This window comes from Argopecten irradians, chromosome 15, assembly GCF_041381155.1.
Source record: "Argopecten irradians isolate NY chromosome 15, Ai_NY, whole genome shotgun sequence".
Classification (NCBI taxonomy): Eukaryota; Metazoa; Mollusca; class Bivalvia; order Pectinida; family Pectinidae; genus Argopecten; species Argopecten irradians.
This window is the reverse complement of record NC_091148.1, coordinates 2682354-2700507: the sequence shown is the minus strand read 5'-3', so window position 1 is coordinate 2700507 and position 18154 is coordinate 2682354. Positions and strand designations below refer to the sequence as shown.

At 35.2% G+C, this 18154-nt stretch overlaps 1 protein-coding gene across 1 annotated transcript; it reads right to left on the bottom strand.

Moving 5' to 3' along the window:
• Positions 1-4934: 4934 nt before the first annotated feature.
• On the bottom strand, positions 4935-14086 carry LOC138308864 (zinc finger protein 721-like). The gene is made up of 3 exons (XM_069249894.1): positions 13948-14086; positions 9524-12499; positions 4935-7716 (listed from the first exon to the last, which is right to left on the bottom strand). Exons 2-3 carry the CDS (start codon positions 12411-12413, stop codon positions 5780-5782), a joined length of 4827 nt encoding a protein of 1608 aa, XP_069105995.1. The 5' UTR covers positions 12414-12499; positions 13948-14086; the 3' UTR covers positions 4935-5779.
• Between the last annotated feature and the right edge of the window lie 4068 nt (positions 14087-18154).

The window sequence follows — 18154 nt, the reverse complement described above, 5'->3', positions numbered from 1 at the left end:
GAATTTCTCTGTACTGTATGTCATCTTGTACCGATTTATTCTGTATAGAATTTTGTTATGGGTATTTAAGTTCTGTATGAGAAGAAACATGACAAATAACATTTAATCATTTACTGCTGTTTGGAATAATCATGTTATAGAAATGTGTTAAAAAACTGCTGTCGGACATTATATTTGTTTTGTTAACATCATCTCTGTTTTACTTCCGAGTGCTATAGGCCTAGCTTTAATCAGCAAATTATTAAAATACTGGAATTTAAATGGTATACAATGTATATATATTACATTTCTAGAAATAATAATTTTCTCTTTCAAATTTTAACAAACTTAACAAAGCATAATTTTGAATATGCCTAGCTTTAATTTTGCACTAGTGCTATTGCTAAATATTAAAGAAAAATATACCTACATTAAATTTGATCTGAAACAAATGTGAATGTACATTCCTAGTGAGTGTGAACTCTTGTGAAAGGTTTTGAGAAATTGTCCCTGTTTAGAAACAACAAATGTATATCTACATGTAGTTTACAGTGAACATTCATTGCTTTATACTATCATCAGAAAAATAAATTTATCTTTTTATTTAACGATGAATGTCTTATGTTTATGTGTCTTCTGAAAGGAAACAGAAAAGATTGAAATATGGATTTTCCTTCTTCAAAGATCATTTTAACACCCGTCAGTCAGACACAAATGATCGGGATCTTTTTCCGTTTCTGATGATGTGATTTTAATCACTGGAAAGCGAGACTAATAGACAGTAAATCATACTTAATTCATGTCATTTTGGGATTTTAAACCCTTGTATTACAAGATGTCTGTCGGCTATTTTGTTTTCATTAGATTGATGCCAAAGTGCACAACTTGGAACAAGGATGAAATTTCTGAAAAATGGTAACATGACTTTTGATGGTTTGGGCAGTTTTTGGATATTTATGCTATTAATTAAAATGTCGAAATTTCTAGCTTATCCAAAATGCAATTGGTAGATGTGTATCATTGCAAATGTACAATGTAGTTGCTAAGGTGACGATCCAAAATATGCATAGATTAAGCATTGAAAAGCCATTTTTAGTCCACTATCATCAGATGGTGGGCTATTCAAATTGCCTTTTGCCCGTAGTCCATCCATTTGTTAAAAATTCTTGTTACCGCAATTTCTTAGAAAGGACTGAAGGGATATGTCTCAAATTTTACGTGTAGGTTCCCCTAGGGCCCTAGTTTTGCATTTTGCAACTGATCAGGCAACAAGATGATCGAAAGGCAGCCATCTTGGATTTTAAGTTTGTTACTGCTATTTCTTGGAAAGTACAGAAACGATCTTTTTTCAAATTTCATGTTGACTGGTTGTGCATATAGCATTTTTAAAACCGATCAATCTACAAGATGGCCAACAGGCAGCTATATTAAAATTGTGATAGTTTGAAAAGCGAAAGGTCAGAAGATCTCTCTTTCCATTGTCAGACATAGATCATTTTCGGTGGGCGCCAAAATCCCTCCGAGTAATTTTGCTGCTTTTCATCTAGGAACCATGGAGCTTATCCTCAAATTTTTTTACACTTTATTGACAAATTGAGGGATTTGGGGGCCAATAAGGGAACCACAGGAAGCCGACACAAAACTTTTAAGCAACAATATAGTGTACATAATTATATATATATTATATTAAACTATATAAGCTGTCGGCGATTGCAACTAATTATAACGACTGACCGAAGGGATCATTCAGACAATACACATAGCTATTGTCCATATAGTTTATGTTTTTGTGTACGTCTGTGACTGTCCTTAATATACATGTAATTTTGTTTGTTCTTTTTGGGTGTTGACAAAGGGGCAGATTGCCTCGAAAACTCGACAATATTTTGTCCACACTGTTAGAATTACATTTTTCCCTATATTTAGTACTTTAAGTAATTCGTATCCTACAGACATATGTCTATAAGGATCCAGTGTTATATGGAAAACAACCGTTGATATTTCTTCCTTGAGCCATTATAGTATAATACTACGATAAATATTCATATCAAAGAAACACAATTTAACAAAGGATGAGAATTTATGGAAAATCTTTCGTACCCTATCCGGGCCTCGAACTCACGATCTACAACACCTAATCACTTAGACAAACATACCTGCGCATTTTACCACCGCGCCACATCCATGTCCCCAAAAAAGGACTCATCAATGACAAAGTGATAGTCGGTTCGATATGCTGACTTGATCACTGTGGAAATTATATAATATATATGTATACTGTTGGGTTTATTTCGTGCCAGGTCCCTGTGAATAAGGACTTAAACCATATATAAATCCTTTCTATGTTCAAAATTCAAGGTGGTTAATTGTTAAGATGGTGGTAAAGTCAAAAGACTGTGCATGGCCAGCATATGTATGTAGATGGGAGACCAAAGAGAAAATAACACCAAATATAGGATCTATTTTTATTACAGTTTATTTCTTTCAAGTTCTCAATAAATGAATAAACTTTGTATCTTCTATCCGTGGTAACAAATTACACAATATTAACAATCGCGCTCAAAACTACAAGGCAGACTTTTATACAGATCATGAATTACATTTTACACTCAAATCTTTTATTGAATATTCTGTAATTTGCATATTACAGAGTTATCTGCCCTTGCAGGAGGTATTGATTGTGATGTCATGCGTTTCAGAGGGTAACATCATACTTTTAAGAGAAAATGATGTGAGGTAACGTTGCACTCACAAAATAATGATGTCACGATGAACACAAGGGAAAGGGAGGTTATTCTGTAAAATGTAGAGAGGCAATAGTGAAATAAACTTACCATCAAATTGCAATTCCAAAGATGTGGACCGAGATTTGATAAGTTATATAATAATGCACTATGTACATCTAGTAGTGCTGATGATAAAAATCTTCGTGTGGCAACTTAGAACACAATTAACAAAACACGTAAACAAATTGTTTTAACAAAACGAACAAAAACAACAGTAAAGATAGCTAGTCCATATAGTGACTTATTAGTGTGGTTGGTATAATGTGACAGTAGGAACAAAAATGTTAAAATATTTTGTCTTAGAAAGTTATCTCCCATATGTGGAGTTATCTACCTTGATCACATAAGCTCCATGATTTGCTTATTCATGATAAACTGCAAGAAGTTGCTTTAAATAAAGGTTTAAATAGGAGAAGTTTGTACATGTATCATAAGTATGCCACAGTAGAGCATACCTTTTTTAACAAGAGATTCAAGAGATTTTATTTGTTTCTCTCAGACACATGAAAATGTGTTACATGAGGACATAATGATATACATAGACATATACATGACAAGATGGACACAAAATATACATGTACAAGGTATAAAAATACATAGAGTTATAATCGTATAATAATTAATTTAAAGTAATTTTATAATCTTTCTTAGAAAAATTGCGAATTTGTTTAAAACTTGGATACTGCAGATATTCAATAGACACTCTAATTTTAAAAAAGTAGGATATTTGGTGTAGTACGTACTGAGCAAAATATGTTTCTCTAATAGCTTTAATTTCCCTTTTTTGACATTTGAAAAGATAATGAAATTCATCTCCGATATCAACATGACATAAATTACATATTCTATTTTCTTTGGGATACCGAGCCATCGTCCAGTTTCAATAGGGAACTTTATATTTGAGGTACGAAATTTTGTAATAGTAATTCTGTTTTGTTCCGATAACTTTGTTAAATAACTTTTGAAAATAAATTCTTTTTTAAATTTTGAATAAAACAGACCTTTGGACGAGGATTCTATGTCTGCGAACCATTTTTGTATAACAGAGTTTGAAGTTCAGACTTAATTACCAGGTAAACATACTTTGCAATTTATAGCAAAAAAAACTTGACTTCTTTACAACCCTCATTGCATAGCACTGCACAGTACCTGTGTAATTATGGTACACTACAATTTACTTACATTAATGTATATAGTATGTTTTGAAAACAAACACCAAACCATGATGAATTATATTTTACATCAACCCTTTCACTTTGTGGTCACTGTGACCTAATTATGGATAGTAAATAAATGTACATATCAACTTTAGGGATGATTCTGTAGCTCAACAAACCAATTAAGCATTAATGTCGCTATTTTTTAACGTAATCCGGGTTATGAAAAAAATATTGTTTGCAAACTGTGTGAATCCGCATAGCGGATTCTCACAAAAGTTTGCAAACAAAATTTATTTCATAACCCAATGAAGTTAAAAAAATAGTTCATCAATGCTTATAATTAATTTTTCTACTTGATAACATAAAACACGATTAAACGTATGATTCCATTGACTTTCCAATGGATTATTTTATTTTTTTCTAAATCAATACGCAACATCGACGTTTCTATTGTGACGTGATGATAACATCGAGTTTTTGCGCCATTCTTGGATTTTTTTTTCTTAGTATATGAGAAAAAGTATCAGCCAATCAGAAAGTTGGATTTAGTATGAAAACAAATAAAAATTAATTATATCGTTACAACAGTACAAAAAATTGTCTCTTTATACTTTTATAGCATATTTGTTTCAGACTAGACAAATTAAGAATTAGAAAAAAAAATCCTTTGATATAAAAAAATTTGAATGAACATGATAAACAATTCAATAATTTAATTTCATAAACTACACCATATATATTGAAGGGATGAGTATTTCATGGGGGGAGTGGGTGTTGGTTTAGATGAACATCTAATGCATTATTGACACGGGTGCATATTCATATGGCAATGAATATTTGAAAGGACACCGGTAACAGGTTGTAAAATATTTTGTGATTATCAGCACATTCCCAAAGCTCTCCGTAAGCTTTGCTATTTTGTGAGTTGTGAGTCTCAATAGTTTATATTTTTTTCAATCTAACAATTCAATGAAGCATGCACACCTTCAATAAGCCACTTCTAGTACATAACTATATTGCTACTCTCACTTGATGCAGTTTATTGGAATACACTGTGAACCACATTATTTTGTATACAATTGACTGATTGCCAGGTAGTATGAAGCCATGACTCATGCTTGCACACACACACACACATTTTCATTCAGTGTCGGTGCAAACATTACTGCATATTCAATATCAATATAAAATGTTAAACGTGTGGTTTGATTGACAGCTGGCGATGCGTCAATGTATTTAGTGTATTCCTTATTTTCAACATATACAATTACTGAATTCATAAATTTGTGATCAAGGACTCTTTAATATTTACAATCATGCATTCATAGATATTTATACAATTATTCATGAAACATTGGAATTTGAGTGTGAACTCTCTAATTTACCCAAAAATTTATTTGTATTTCGCGAAAATAAAATGGTTTACTATAATTCAGGTTAAAGATGCTTCACCGCCAATAAATGGTAATGGTTACTGTATCAAAAACAGAAGCAGACGATTTAGTATTTTTCTTCAGTTGCAAAAGTTACTTACTTTACACCATTACCATCAATGAAAAGTTTGAGCTTTTTCTACTTCAAGATAAAAATAATTAATTACGTCCAAAAAAAAATTCCACAGCACTATACCCTATATGGAATGATACTGATTGCGTATGCACCAAAAGCAAAACCAATTGATTTTATATGTATTTTTGTTTTAATTAGATAAATATATACAGGATTAAATATTAGGTATTTTTTCAACTGATGGGTATTGTTTATGCTCTGTCGGCAGTGGAGCACCTCTAAAATGAATTACATATCATACAATGACCAGTTACTGATTATATATATATATATTATCTCCCCTGTTTAGGAAAGAACCTGCTCAAGTCTGGACTTTTTCTTATCATTTTCTGCCATCATTTTAGCATCTGCCTCTTCTTTCCTGTGGATAATGAAATGTCTAGTCAAGTTTTGTTTCACACTGAACTGTCTACCACAGGCTCCGCACTCAAACGGCTTCACCCCCGTATGCCGTCGCATGTGGCTTTTGAGATTGGAACTATCGGAGAATTCTTTATTGCATACATCACACTTATAAGGTTTTTCCTTTGAATGGATCCTCATGTGGCGTCGGAGTGACGATGAATCGAAAAACCTTTTACTGCAGACCTCGCATTGACTCATTTTCAAGCCGGAGTGACTCCTCATATGGACGGCGAGATGAGACCTTTGTCGGAAGCATTTCTTACATTTTTCACATTGGAAGGGTTTTTCTCCCGTGTGAGTTCTGATGTGGTTCTGTAACAGTAGATTCCAAGCGTACGCTTTACCGCAGTATTTACAAGTGAATGGCTTATCTCCCTTGTGCATGACCATGTGTTGCTTATAATACGATCCCCAATTAAAGGACTTGCCACAAATATGACATTCGTATGGCTTGGTCGCTTGGTGGATTCGCATATGATAGTTCAAGTTGTCACGTCTTGCAAATCCTTTTTTACAGACCTCGCATTTGTAAGGCTTCTGCCAATCATCCTGTTCGGCGGTACTTGTCCCTGTAGCTGTCGCCTGCGAGGAAGCCTGTCGTTTATGGACCTGCTTATGACGACTTAGACTATTACTCCAGCTAAATCCCTTTCCACAAATATCACATGAAAACTTTTTGTCCGAGGGAAGTGCCGGATATTCCATATGATTCGTTTCAGAATAACCTATAACCACCTCTGGTATAAGATGGACGTGTTTGTGAGATTCAAGATTTTTCTGATTTTGGAAGTCGATGCCACATACATCACAGAAAAAGCCGCTCTGTGCCACCTGCACCACAGTGCCAGCGGCATTCATATTTCCCGTGTTAGTATTCGGCAGATCAATCACCTGGCCAAGGTTCACAAGCTCATTTCCCGATGATGACTGCATTACAATGGTATTACTTGCCTGAATCAGACTGCCGATCGTGTTCGGATCAGCCAGAGCATCAGATTTATTCGGAGCAACATTCGGGATATCGTTAGAATACGTCATGGTGTTTCCGATATTTGGCTGGCTGTTTAAAGAAAAATGAGTATTTCTATGAGTGATCATACTATTTTGCCACAGGAAAGACTTTCCACAAATGTCACAAGTGAAAGTTTTATCGGGATCTTTGTTCTCAACTTGTTCCTCCACTAGTTGTTCATCGAACGTAGAATCCATTTCAAGATAGTCTGTGCCCTCAATACCTGTTACGTTTAAATTCTTATCGCTGAAGGTTGTGTCCTCTTCCAGTGTCATATCTTCACCATCGGTACGGAAAATATAAATAATTTTATCTCGGTGTGTCTGTTTGTGACGATTTAGATTAGAACGCCATGTAAACCCTTTACCACATATTTCACACTTGTAGTTCTTAAAACTCGTGTTTTTAATCGACAGATTTTCCTGACAGTGCAGCTTTTTATGTCGGTGAAGGCTGTTGATCCATGTATAACCCTTTCCGCAAATATCGCAGTAGTGAATAGTCTTATTACCTCCCTTGTCTCTCTCACTATCTACGATCTGTACCATGTATGTTTGGTCTGCCGAGTCGGTAACGCTGACCGATACTTCCGGAGTGTTTGCATGGGCCTTGCTATGTAACTGGGCTTTCTGAAGGTCAATGAAAAGTCGATCACAGATTGCACACTTGTACCTGATCTTGTTCAATGAGGAGCCTTCCTTGAGATGACATTTGATACAGATAAAATTCCCAGGGGTGCGCTGGCTTTCGTACTTCTCAGCAATGTCACAGGTCCTTTGGCAGAGGGTACATGTGAATTGGTTACCTAAAACATACAATGATGAATATATATTTTATTATACTTAAAATACCAGTACACAGTAAAACCCCATTATATCACCACCCGTTTTACCGCCAAACCCGCTTATCGCCATGAATTTATTCAAAACAGATTTCCCTCCACACAAAAACATCTGTTATACCACAAAACCCGCCTACCGCCATCCGCCATCACATTTGCGAAACAAATGATTAAAATAACACTATAATGACCTCGTTAATATCGCCAAATTATGTTAATAGGGACACTGTATTATGAATGGTGGATTAGAGAAATTACGGACAAATAATTCAATATTGCTTGTAACGAGCATTTTCATTGGCTTAAAAATTTACTTTATCAGTCAATAATGATAACTACTTAAATAGCAATTAAAAATTTACTTTATCAGTCAATAATGATAACTACTTTAATAGCAATTAAAATTTTACTTTATCAGTTAATAATAATAACTACTTCAATAGCAATTAAAAATTTACTTTATCAGTCAATAATAATAACTAGAGCTACTTAAATAGCAATTAAAATTTACTTTATCAGTCAATAATTATAACTACTTAAATAGCAATTAAAAATTTACTTTATCAGTCAATAATAATAACTACTTAAATAGCAATTAAAAATTTACTTTATCAGTCAATAATAATAACTACTTAAATAGCAATTAAAAATTTACTTTATCAGTCAATAATAATAACTACTTAAATAGCAATTAAAAATTTACTTTATCAGTCAATAATAATAACTACTTAAATAGCAATTAAAAATTTACTTTATCAGTCAATAAATAATAACTACTTAAATAGCAATTAAAAATTTACTTTATCAGTCAATAATAATAACTACTTAAATAGCAATTAAAATTTACTTTATCAGTCAATAATAATAACTACTTAAATAGCAATTAAAAATTTACTTTATCAGTCAATAATAATAACTACTTAAATAGCAATTAAAAATTTACTTTATCAGTCAATAATAATAACTACTTAAATAGCAATTAAAAATTTACTTTATCAGTCAATAATAATAACTACTTAAATAGCAATTAAAAATTTACTTTATCAGTCAATAATAATAACTACTTAAATAGCAAATAGCTCTTATGGTTGTGTTAACATTATCAATATTAGATGCATGTTCTTGTCTAAAAATAACTTCATCAACTCGAACTCCTCAGTGGTTATGTACATGTATTGCATTTGTTTAACGTGGATGACTTTGACTCGGGTAAGGGTATAGCATTTGAACAATGATTTGGAATTACAATGGTATATAATCAAAATACATAACAATTTTGTGGAATTTGTCACTATTTCTTGTCATATGTTTCATAAGGAATGTAGAACAATACATTTATTTTATATTTTGTTTCGTGGTTGGTTATGTAACGAATTAGCCTCACTGAATTGTCCCTTTAATAATTAAATACAGTACAGGGCATGAAATTTTCGTTAAATTAATGATTACATGCATCTATAGGCGACTTGTTTTAACCTTTATTCTGTATTTGCATAAAATAGAGTTAGCACCCTTGATTGGAAGGTATCCATTGTGATGTCATTATTTTGTGAGTACAATTCACATCATTTTTTTCGAAAATTATGATGTTGAGCTCACAAAAACATGACATCACGATCAATATATACAGGATCTGCAAGGGTAGATAACTCGGTAATATGCAAATACAGTATAGTTAATAAGTTATTGCGATTCAATTTGATGTCTTATAATTATTTTATCCTAGCTGCAATTAAAAAAGAATTCGTAAAATAAAGGATTTTTGATTTACCTTGTATGGACTGCGGAGCTACCTGGATAGCTGTGTGTTCCACCGACTGTAGGGATGACAGTGAGTATGATGTCTGAGGGGTCAGAAGCGACGTCTGCTGCTGGGCTGGCTGTAGTTGTTGCTGTTGTTGTTGTTGTTGCTGTTGTTGATTTTGCAGTTGTTGAACCTGTTGTTGTTGTTGAAATTGTTGTTGCTGCTGCTGTTGAAATTGTTGTTGCGGCTGCTGTTGTTGAAAATTCTGCTGAGGAGGAAGCTGCGACAGATTTGTGAACTGCTGAGAAGTTTGTTGGTTGGCCAGTAACGACTGCTGTTGGGGGTTTGGAAGATGAGGAATCTGTTGTTGATTTTGCTGCATATTGGGAAGCAACGACTGTTGAGGAAACTGAGAGGTGTTTTGTTGAAGATGTTGGGACATATTCTGATGCTGTATTGGATTTTGTGGAGGATTTACAAGCGACTGTTGGTGCACTGGTTGGTGCAGCAGTGAATGTTGCTGCTGTTGTTGTTGGCTGTTGTTTGCAAGTTGTGACTGTTGTTGAGGAGGCGAAGCCATGAACGTCTGCTGCGGTATTGTCTGTGTAGACTGAGCCGAACCTCCCAGATACTGCTGGTGTAGCGACTCTGTTTGCTGATTCTGAATCTGTTGTTGAGTGTTTTCTGGATACTGATTCATCTGTTGCTGCTGCTGAAGATGCAGATTCTGTTGTTGTTGCTGTTGTTGTTGTTGTGGCACTACTTCAGATGGTAGACAATTATGTTTTTTCATCAAGTGACGATCCAGGACACTCTGAGACTTGAATCTCTTTGAACAAATACTACAATCGAATATAGTCGTTCCTCTTTCTGCATGGAGTTCTAAATGCCTCTGGTAACGAACTTGAATGTAGAACTTTTTCTGACAGATATGACATTCAAAGTTACACGACTTCTCCTTCTCTTCGCGATGTTGCTTCATGTGCTCCCGATATAGATCCAAACGCTCAATTATCATACCACATGTCTTACACTTAATTTCAGCTTTTGCATGAATTTGCATATGTTGTTGAAGAAGAGCATTGCGAATGTATCCCTTACCACAAACATCACATGTGTAAGGTTTAACAGTCAAATGTGTCCGTTTATGATCTTTCAGACTTTTCCAGCTTCGATAAGCACAAGGGCATTCGTCACATTTGAAGGGTTTCTCCCCTGTATGTTTTCTGAAATGCGTATCCAACTGTCCTTTCTGTGCAAAACCTTTATCACAAATGGAGCATTTGAATTTCCAAGTGGCTGTGTGAACCTGAATATGACGCTTTAAGTCTGAATTTGAAGTGAAACCTTTACCGCAGGTGGAGCATAGGAATGGCTTACTTTTCAGATGAGTTCTCTTGTGTGACCGTACCAGAGCTTCCAGACGGAATTTCTTATGGCAGATATCACATTCAAAGGGCTTATCCCCGGAGTGAATAGACTTGTGGAATGTTACTGAACGCTTGGTTGTGAATCCCATTCCACATATGTCACATATGTAAGGTTTTGTGCCGTTGTGTTGCAACATGTGCTGACGAAGGTACTTGGTAACGTACATCTTTCCACATGTGTCACACTTACTTTTTGGATCGTTCTGATGACTTTCGATGTGTTTTTCCAGCTCTGCTGCCGAGGGGAATTTCTTGCTGCAGTCGGTACAACAATGGGGCGTAGGCTTGTTGTGGACCTGGAACAAATGGACTTCCAATGTAGTCTTAGTCGGAAACAGCTTGTTACATTCTGTACAGTTGTACACATGCTTTTCACGATTATGACGTACCAAGTCACTTTTCCACACAAAGTCTAGTTTACACTCATGACAGGTAAAAGGCCTCTCACCACTATTCAGCCTGTGCTCCTTTAACGCGGCCTGGTCCGAAAACACTTCAAAACATCCCTCACATCTGATCAGCCGAACTTTTTTAGATGGTGTTGGTCCTTCTTTTTCTTCTTCACTTTCATTTATTTGTTTCTTCTTCATATTTCTTTTACTCTTTCTTCTTTTCTTGATTTTCACAGGCTCCTCTTCTTCATTTTCTAGTTCATTTTCTGAGAATTCTTCGTCTTGTAATGGCTCTGTGTTTTCTGGAGCTTCCACTTCGTCTTCATCAGCAGCATCAGCCTCCAATAAAGTATTTTCAGTTTTTAACAACTCGCTTTCTTTTAGATTTTCTAATTTGACAGTAACAGAATCAGATTGTTCATCTTTCTTGTTTTGCTGGTTTGTTTCCTTTGTTGTTTTTTCGCTATGATCCTGAACGACAGTGATCTGGTACTCTTCACCCTTCGCTGTAATCGACACAACGTGTTGCTCAGTGTCACTATTTTGTAAAATGTTTTTGTCAACATTGTTTTCATTTTCTGAGATTTTACCCGCCACTGCTGTGTTTTCTTCACTCTTGTTAATAGTATCTATAACCTCTTTCCTCGTCGACTCACAAGTGAAGCTAGCTATGCGGTCTAACAATTCACCGATGTTATCAGAAATAACAGTGGTTGTCTCCCCTTGGTCACTACCAGCACTTGTGCCAGCCTCTTCCTGCACGATTATATGTACGACCCCTGCATCCTGGAAAATGTTTCCCAACTCTGCTCCCTGCTGAAATATAATTGTTTGGGTCTGTTGATCCTCTTCTGATATACTTAAAATTTGGTTACCAGTAGGTTCACCGAAGTCTTCTGTTTCTACAGAAATGGTCTGTGTGCTGTTACCTTGATCTCTGACTTGACCTTCTATTTGAAGGTCACTTTTTGTTTGACCTACGTCACCACCAGGTCCCACAGTCTCACTTTTGATTGGTTGATCATCAGTTCCCAATTGTTCGGCTCGAACTCTTTCTGATGCCTCAGCAAGTTGAATCAAGTCGTCTGCTGACATTTTGGACAGTGGAGTTATGTCCCCTTACCTGGATGTCTTCATGTGTTTTGTCTCATTTTTTTTTGCCTCGTTTTCGTCAATTATTTCTGAAAAGAGAGATGAAGACTAAATAAAAAAATCTAATATGGCTATATATATATATATACCAAAGGATTTGTAGAATATATTAAACAAGTTTGAATTGTAATTCCCTCATCACACTATATATAACCTATACATGAAACATGATTCATGCTAAAGGGATTTGATCAAATCCCTTTAGCACTTTCCCAGGAATACTAATAGTGATAACAAACTTAAACAATCAAAATCAAAAAGGACTTTCTGTCAAAGATCTTGTTATATGTAACCAATCTGTCCCAAAGAGGGTCCTAGGAGATCTAGATCCTACACAAGAAAAAATTGAAAAAGACCACTTCTGTACTTTCTGAAAAATAGCAGTAAAAAGAATTATAATAAACGAACAGAAGAATGGAAAGACAGCGAACCACAGATGAAAGGCAATTTAAAGAAATTATGGTGGGATAGAAAACACTGACCAGGGTTTGTGATAATATGTTGAGATGTCTTAACAGCTTGGCAGCCATTCTGGTCCCAGATGATGATGGGTCAATCTTATTAAAATAATTAAAGACTTGTAATTCCGTTCCACTACAATGCTTTATAATGATACGCTCCAATACAAGAACCAACCGAAGTCTGAGATTGAAATCCTGACTTTTTAAAAAAAAAATTGTAGAAAAAAAATTAGGGTCGGTCGGGTAACCCTGAACAGACATTTTTTTCTTGGCCTTATCACTCATTTTGACTTAATTTAGTCCTTCTCTGCATGATTTTTTTTAACATTTTTCAAAATCATGAAAAAATCAACCAGTGATTTTCTTACTAATTTCCAGGGGCCTGTACCTTTTCACAGTATTTTTTTGACATATATGTATATTTTTAAGAGTTTTTTTAATTTGGAAAATATTTACATAAAATTTGGAAAATGCAGCATAATTTATTTAGGGGCCTTTATTCGGCCCCAAATGTAACTAAAAAAATCACTGTCAACTGATATTGGGCGATACTAATAAATGGCAGAAATAGCCACAAGTAGCTAGATATGTACATAGTCGGAAGTCTACAGGACTAACAGACAATAATATTTAGAAGTCCTTCAGATTTATTGTATGTTTGGCAAATAAAATAACAGTACAAGGGAGGTAACTCGTTTAATCCTATTTCCTTCACAAAGTATTGATCATGAAATGTGTAGGTCATTTGATAAACTGTTGAGCAAATATCATCATTGCTGTACAACAAATACGATGCATATACATTGAAGTATAATGCAATACCGAAAAGTGATCAATACAAGTTGTGAGTTTAGTGAAGTGTGACCCAGATTCCCCAGACGTGACGAAACCTGAAAATAACCGGGCGTGATCAGTTTGACCTAAATGGTTTCACGCCACTCGATACAAAATCGTCCCTTTAGTACTAGGCTGATTTCAAAATGAGACCAGAATGCATTAAATTGATGACAGTATACCTTATGTTGATTGTTGCAACGTTGGCTCGTCCATTCTTGTCTCCTATATCTGGAAATGCTGATATATAGTTCGTAAAATGACAAAATCGTTATAATAAATTCCTACTCCAAAGAGCACGGTTTCCGCCGGAAGTTGAATATAGTCCAGTAATAGAAAAAACGAAAATCAAATCCGGAATTTATTGTCCAGAAAAACGCGTTTGACTTTCGGATATATTATTTGTTTCTATACAGTAGGTATATGAAATGAAGAAATCTTATTTACTAAGGTGACAAAAAATATAACTAATAAGGTTTCCCCAAGGGTATCTGGTTTCACGGTAGAAATTACACTCACTGTAGTCTAGGCATTTTTTTCTAATTGTTTTATCTAATATCACTAGAGTACTCCTGTGCTAATATCGGACTCCAAGGGATATACATAATTTTTAGCACACAACAGTTCAGCTTTATAAAAATATATAGTTCCAATGATTTATAATCAATTTTATAATAAAGGTAATCGTTTAAAAAAGGCCGTAACAGATCGTGAACCGATCACGATCTCGTCAAGTTACTGACAGTCATTTTTTATTCTCCTGAACCGCATCCAGTTTTACTTTGAGGTACACGTAGTGCAGGGGCGGGTATAAAATCAGTGATAGTAACCCCTGGAGTATCGAGGGTGGACATTTAGTTATTCACACGGTGATTAGATTAGGATTTAAATCAACGATATTCCCATTAAACCTATGATTAGGCCTATATATAGCTTTTCTAAAATAGGCAAGTTGGTGGAGAATGGAAAATGCTATAAAATTCAGTTAATGTTATAAGAAATTACCTTTATTTGGAAATTGTCGTTGAACTGTAAATACAAATGTAAATACATGTAAAGCCTTTCAACAACTATCGGAGCAGAACATTTTAGACTATGGTTTTTCTTGGTCAAAGGGCATAACCCGGAGCCCGCCTCACAAGGGTTAGTGGGGTAGTGCTAAAGGAAATGGTAGGAAGATACCCCTATTTTAGTCGCCTTTGTATGATGCAGCATGCAGTTGGGACAGTAGAAACGATTCTATCGCCTTATATGCAGGATGCAGAGTATATCATTCAAGGATTTGTCAGTTTAAGGAGACGGAAGGAAATCGGAGTACCACAGAAGAACTACCGACCTACGGTCAGTACCTGCCTACCCTTATTCCCACCCCTACACAGAAATTATAATAACTTTTGCTTTCTGTAATCCTTAATGAAACATGTTAAACTATAAATTCACACCTGTATTTTAGAATTTCGGCATGCTTGTCGATTCCAATGGCCTACTTATGGGGAGAGAAAAGAGAAATATTCAGCTTCATAATCCTTGCTACGTATGAATGATGCAGATCTAGACTAAAAATGGCACATGTTTCTATGTGACACCGATACTATGAATGATGAAGATCTAGACTGTAAATGGTACATGTATCTATGTGACACCGATACTATGAATGATAAGATCTAGACTGTAAATGGGACATGTTTCTATGTGACACCGATATTGTATTCTACTGTAAGCGTGGACATTACCGCGGGTGGATATCTTCGCTTAGTTAACTTTCAAATTGTTTGCGATGCGATGATTTTTGCGCTGTACATCAGAAGTCGGACCTGTCGTGATATCTATATATGATCCACCATCGTAAAAAAACTATGTTAAATTTTGAATCTGATGTATTCACGGATATGTAACGAATCGCGAGTAATTCCCTTTTATAAGTACATCTTTATCAGTACAGTTGTATATCATTTTTGTAGATTGAAATATCAATTAATATCAATGTTATATTCATTGCGATAAAAAATTTATAGATATAGTACACGTGTACAGCAAAATTATAAACAACTTATTTTCGTGCGCGATTCAGTTTCACGTTTTTCGTGAACAGTAAGAAAATCGCGTAAATAAATCGTGAACAATGGATATTTATAAAAAAAACGCGAAATTTGGTAACCATGAAAATAAATTGTGTTACGGAGTAACGATCAAAGGTATTGGGGATTTGTACCTTTCTATGAAGTTTGTTGTTGTATCCATAGAAACGAAAGTCGCGCGTTTTTAACCATGGAATTCCCTTGTTTGTATCCATGGAATTCCTTGTTTGTATCCATGGAATTCCTTATTAACTTGTTTGTACTCACGGAATTCTCTTGTTTGTACATATAGAATAGAATTTCTTGTTGGTGTCCATAGAATTCCCTTTTTTATATTCAAGGAATTCCTTGTTTGTACCAATGGAATCCCTTGCTTGTACCCATGGAAATACATGTTGGAACACATGGAATTCCTTGTTGAACCTATAGAATCCCTTGTATTCATTGTTTATACCCATAGAATCCCTTGTTTGTACCAATGGAATTCCTTGTTTGTACCCATGGAATCCCTTGCTTGTACCAATGGAATCCCTTGCTTGTACACATGGAAATCCTTGTTGGAACCGATGGAATTCCTTGTTGGAACCCATGGAATTCCTTCTTTCATTGTTTATACCCATATAATCCTTGTTTGTACCATGGAATTCCTTGTTTGTACCCATGGAATCCCTTGCTTGTACATATGGAATTCCTTGTTTGTACCCATGGAATTCCTTGTTTGTACCCATGGAATTCCTTGTTTGTACCCACGGAATTCCTTGTTTGTACCCATGGAATTCCCTTGTTTGTACCCATGGAATTCCTTGTTTGTACCCACGGAATTCCTTGTTTGAGCCTATGGAATTCCTTGCTTGTACACACGGAATTTCCTTGTTTGTACCATGGAATTCCTTGTTTGTACCCATGGAATTTCTTGTTTGTACCCATGTTTGTACCCATGGAATTCCTTGTTTGTACCCATGGAATTCCTTGTTTGTACCCATGGAATTCCTTGTTTGACTTTGAACCAATTCCTTGTTTGTACCCATGGAATTCCTTGTTTGTACCCATGGAATTTCTTGTTTGTACCCATGGAATTCCTTGTTTGTACCCATGGAATTCCTTGTTTGTACCCATGGAATTCCTTGTTTGTACCCAACCCATAGAATTTCTTGTTTGTACCCATGGAATTCCTTATTTGTACCCATGGAATTCCTTGTTTGTACCCACGGAATTCCTTGTTTGAGCCTATGGAATTCCTTGCTTGTACACACGGAATTCCCTTGTTTGTACCCATGGAATTCCTTGTTTGTACCCATGGAATTTCTTGTTTGTACCCATAGAATTTCTTGTTTGTACCCATGGAATTCCTTATTTGTACCCATGGAATTCCTTGTTTGAACCCTTGTTTTAGGCGCTTCCCATATTCAATGTCCAAATATGATACACAGTTATGTCTCAGAAAGACGACAAAATGCATCTGCAGTATATTTTTTAGATTTGCTTTTAATGATACTTTACACGTTGTCACCTCTCTACAACATGCGTGCGATACAATGTTCGTTATCTTGCTGATAACTTCCCAAACGCATTTTACTTCGGTTGGACAGTACCGGAAATAACTAACGCGCAATCTCGCAGATATAGTAGTTGTTAAATCCGGTACATACACAGTCATACATCCTTAAAAGGCCTCTTTTACTAGTACACCCGCATGTTTGCATCAGAGCGCCATCCGGCTGTGTTAGCTCCCATGTTCTGAGTGAATAATCGATGGTTTCGTTGTTACTGTGGAACACCCAGACTCCCTCGTCAGTTCGTCTCCTTCCGGTATAAATATAGTCGTCGTTTGCTGCAAGCATAAAAGTTTAGCATATACACTAAAGCAGCTTATCATGACGTCATTATCATTGTGACGTCACAATTGTTATTCCAGCGATCACCGGAAATGGCTGTTCAAATGGCTGTTCCATCCTTGACGACAACCAAAGATTTATTCATTAAAGATGCGAAATCCCTTGGGATTTAATCATATAATTGTAACCAAATGTAAATATAAACGTTGAAATGCATTCAGTTGGCAGTTATGGGAGTATGAATGCCAAATGGATTGCGGCAAATTCAACATGAAGCGCTAGTTTCCATGTTTCATTAAATTTTCCCGCCGTCCTGTTGTCATATATCATTTACTTCTAAAAGTTACCAACATTTTGAGAATAACAATTCTTATAATGGATAGGGTTTAATTTTAGAATTACAAAAAAGTAGCTCAAAGTGATTTTTGTAACCGCGAAACTTACCGGATATTTATGTTACTTCCTTTATTCATTAA

What these genes read in the sequence shown, in the direction of transcription:
- LOC138308864 (XM_069249894.1), bottom strand. Translation starts at nt 12,413, where the DNA reads ATGTCAGCAGACGACTTGATTCAACTTGCTGAGGCATCAGAAAGAGTT. An exon ending in AGCTCCGCAGTCCATACAAG is followed by an intron (nt 7,717 to 9,523) that starts GTAAATCAAAAA and finishes TGTATGTTTTAG; the next exon opens with GTAACCAATTCACATGTACC.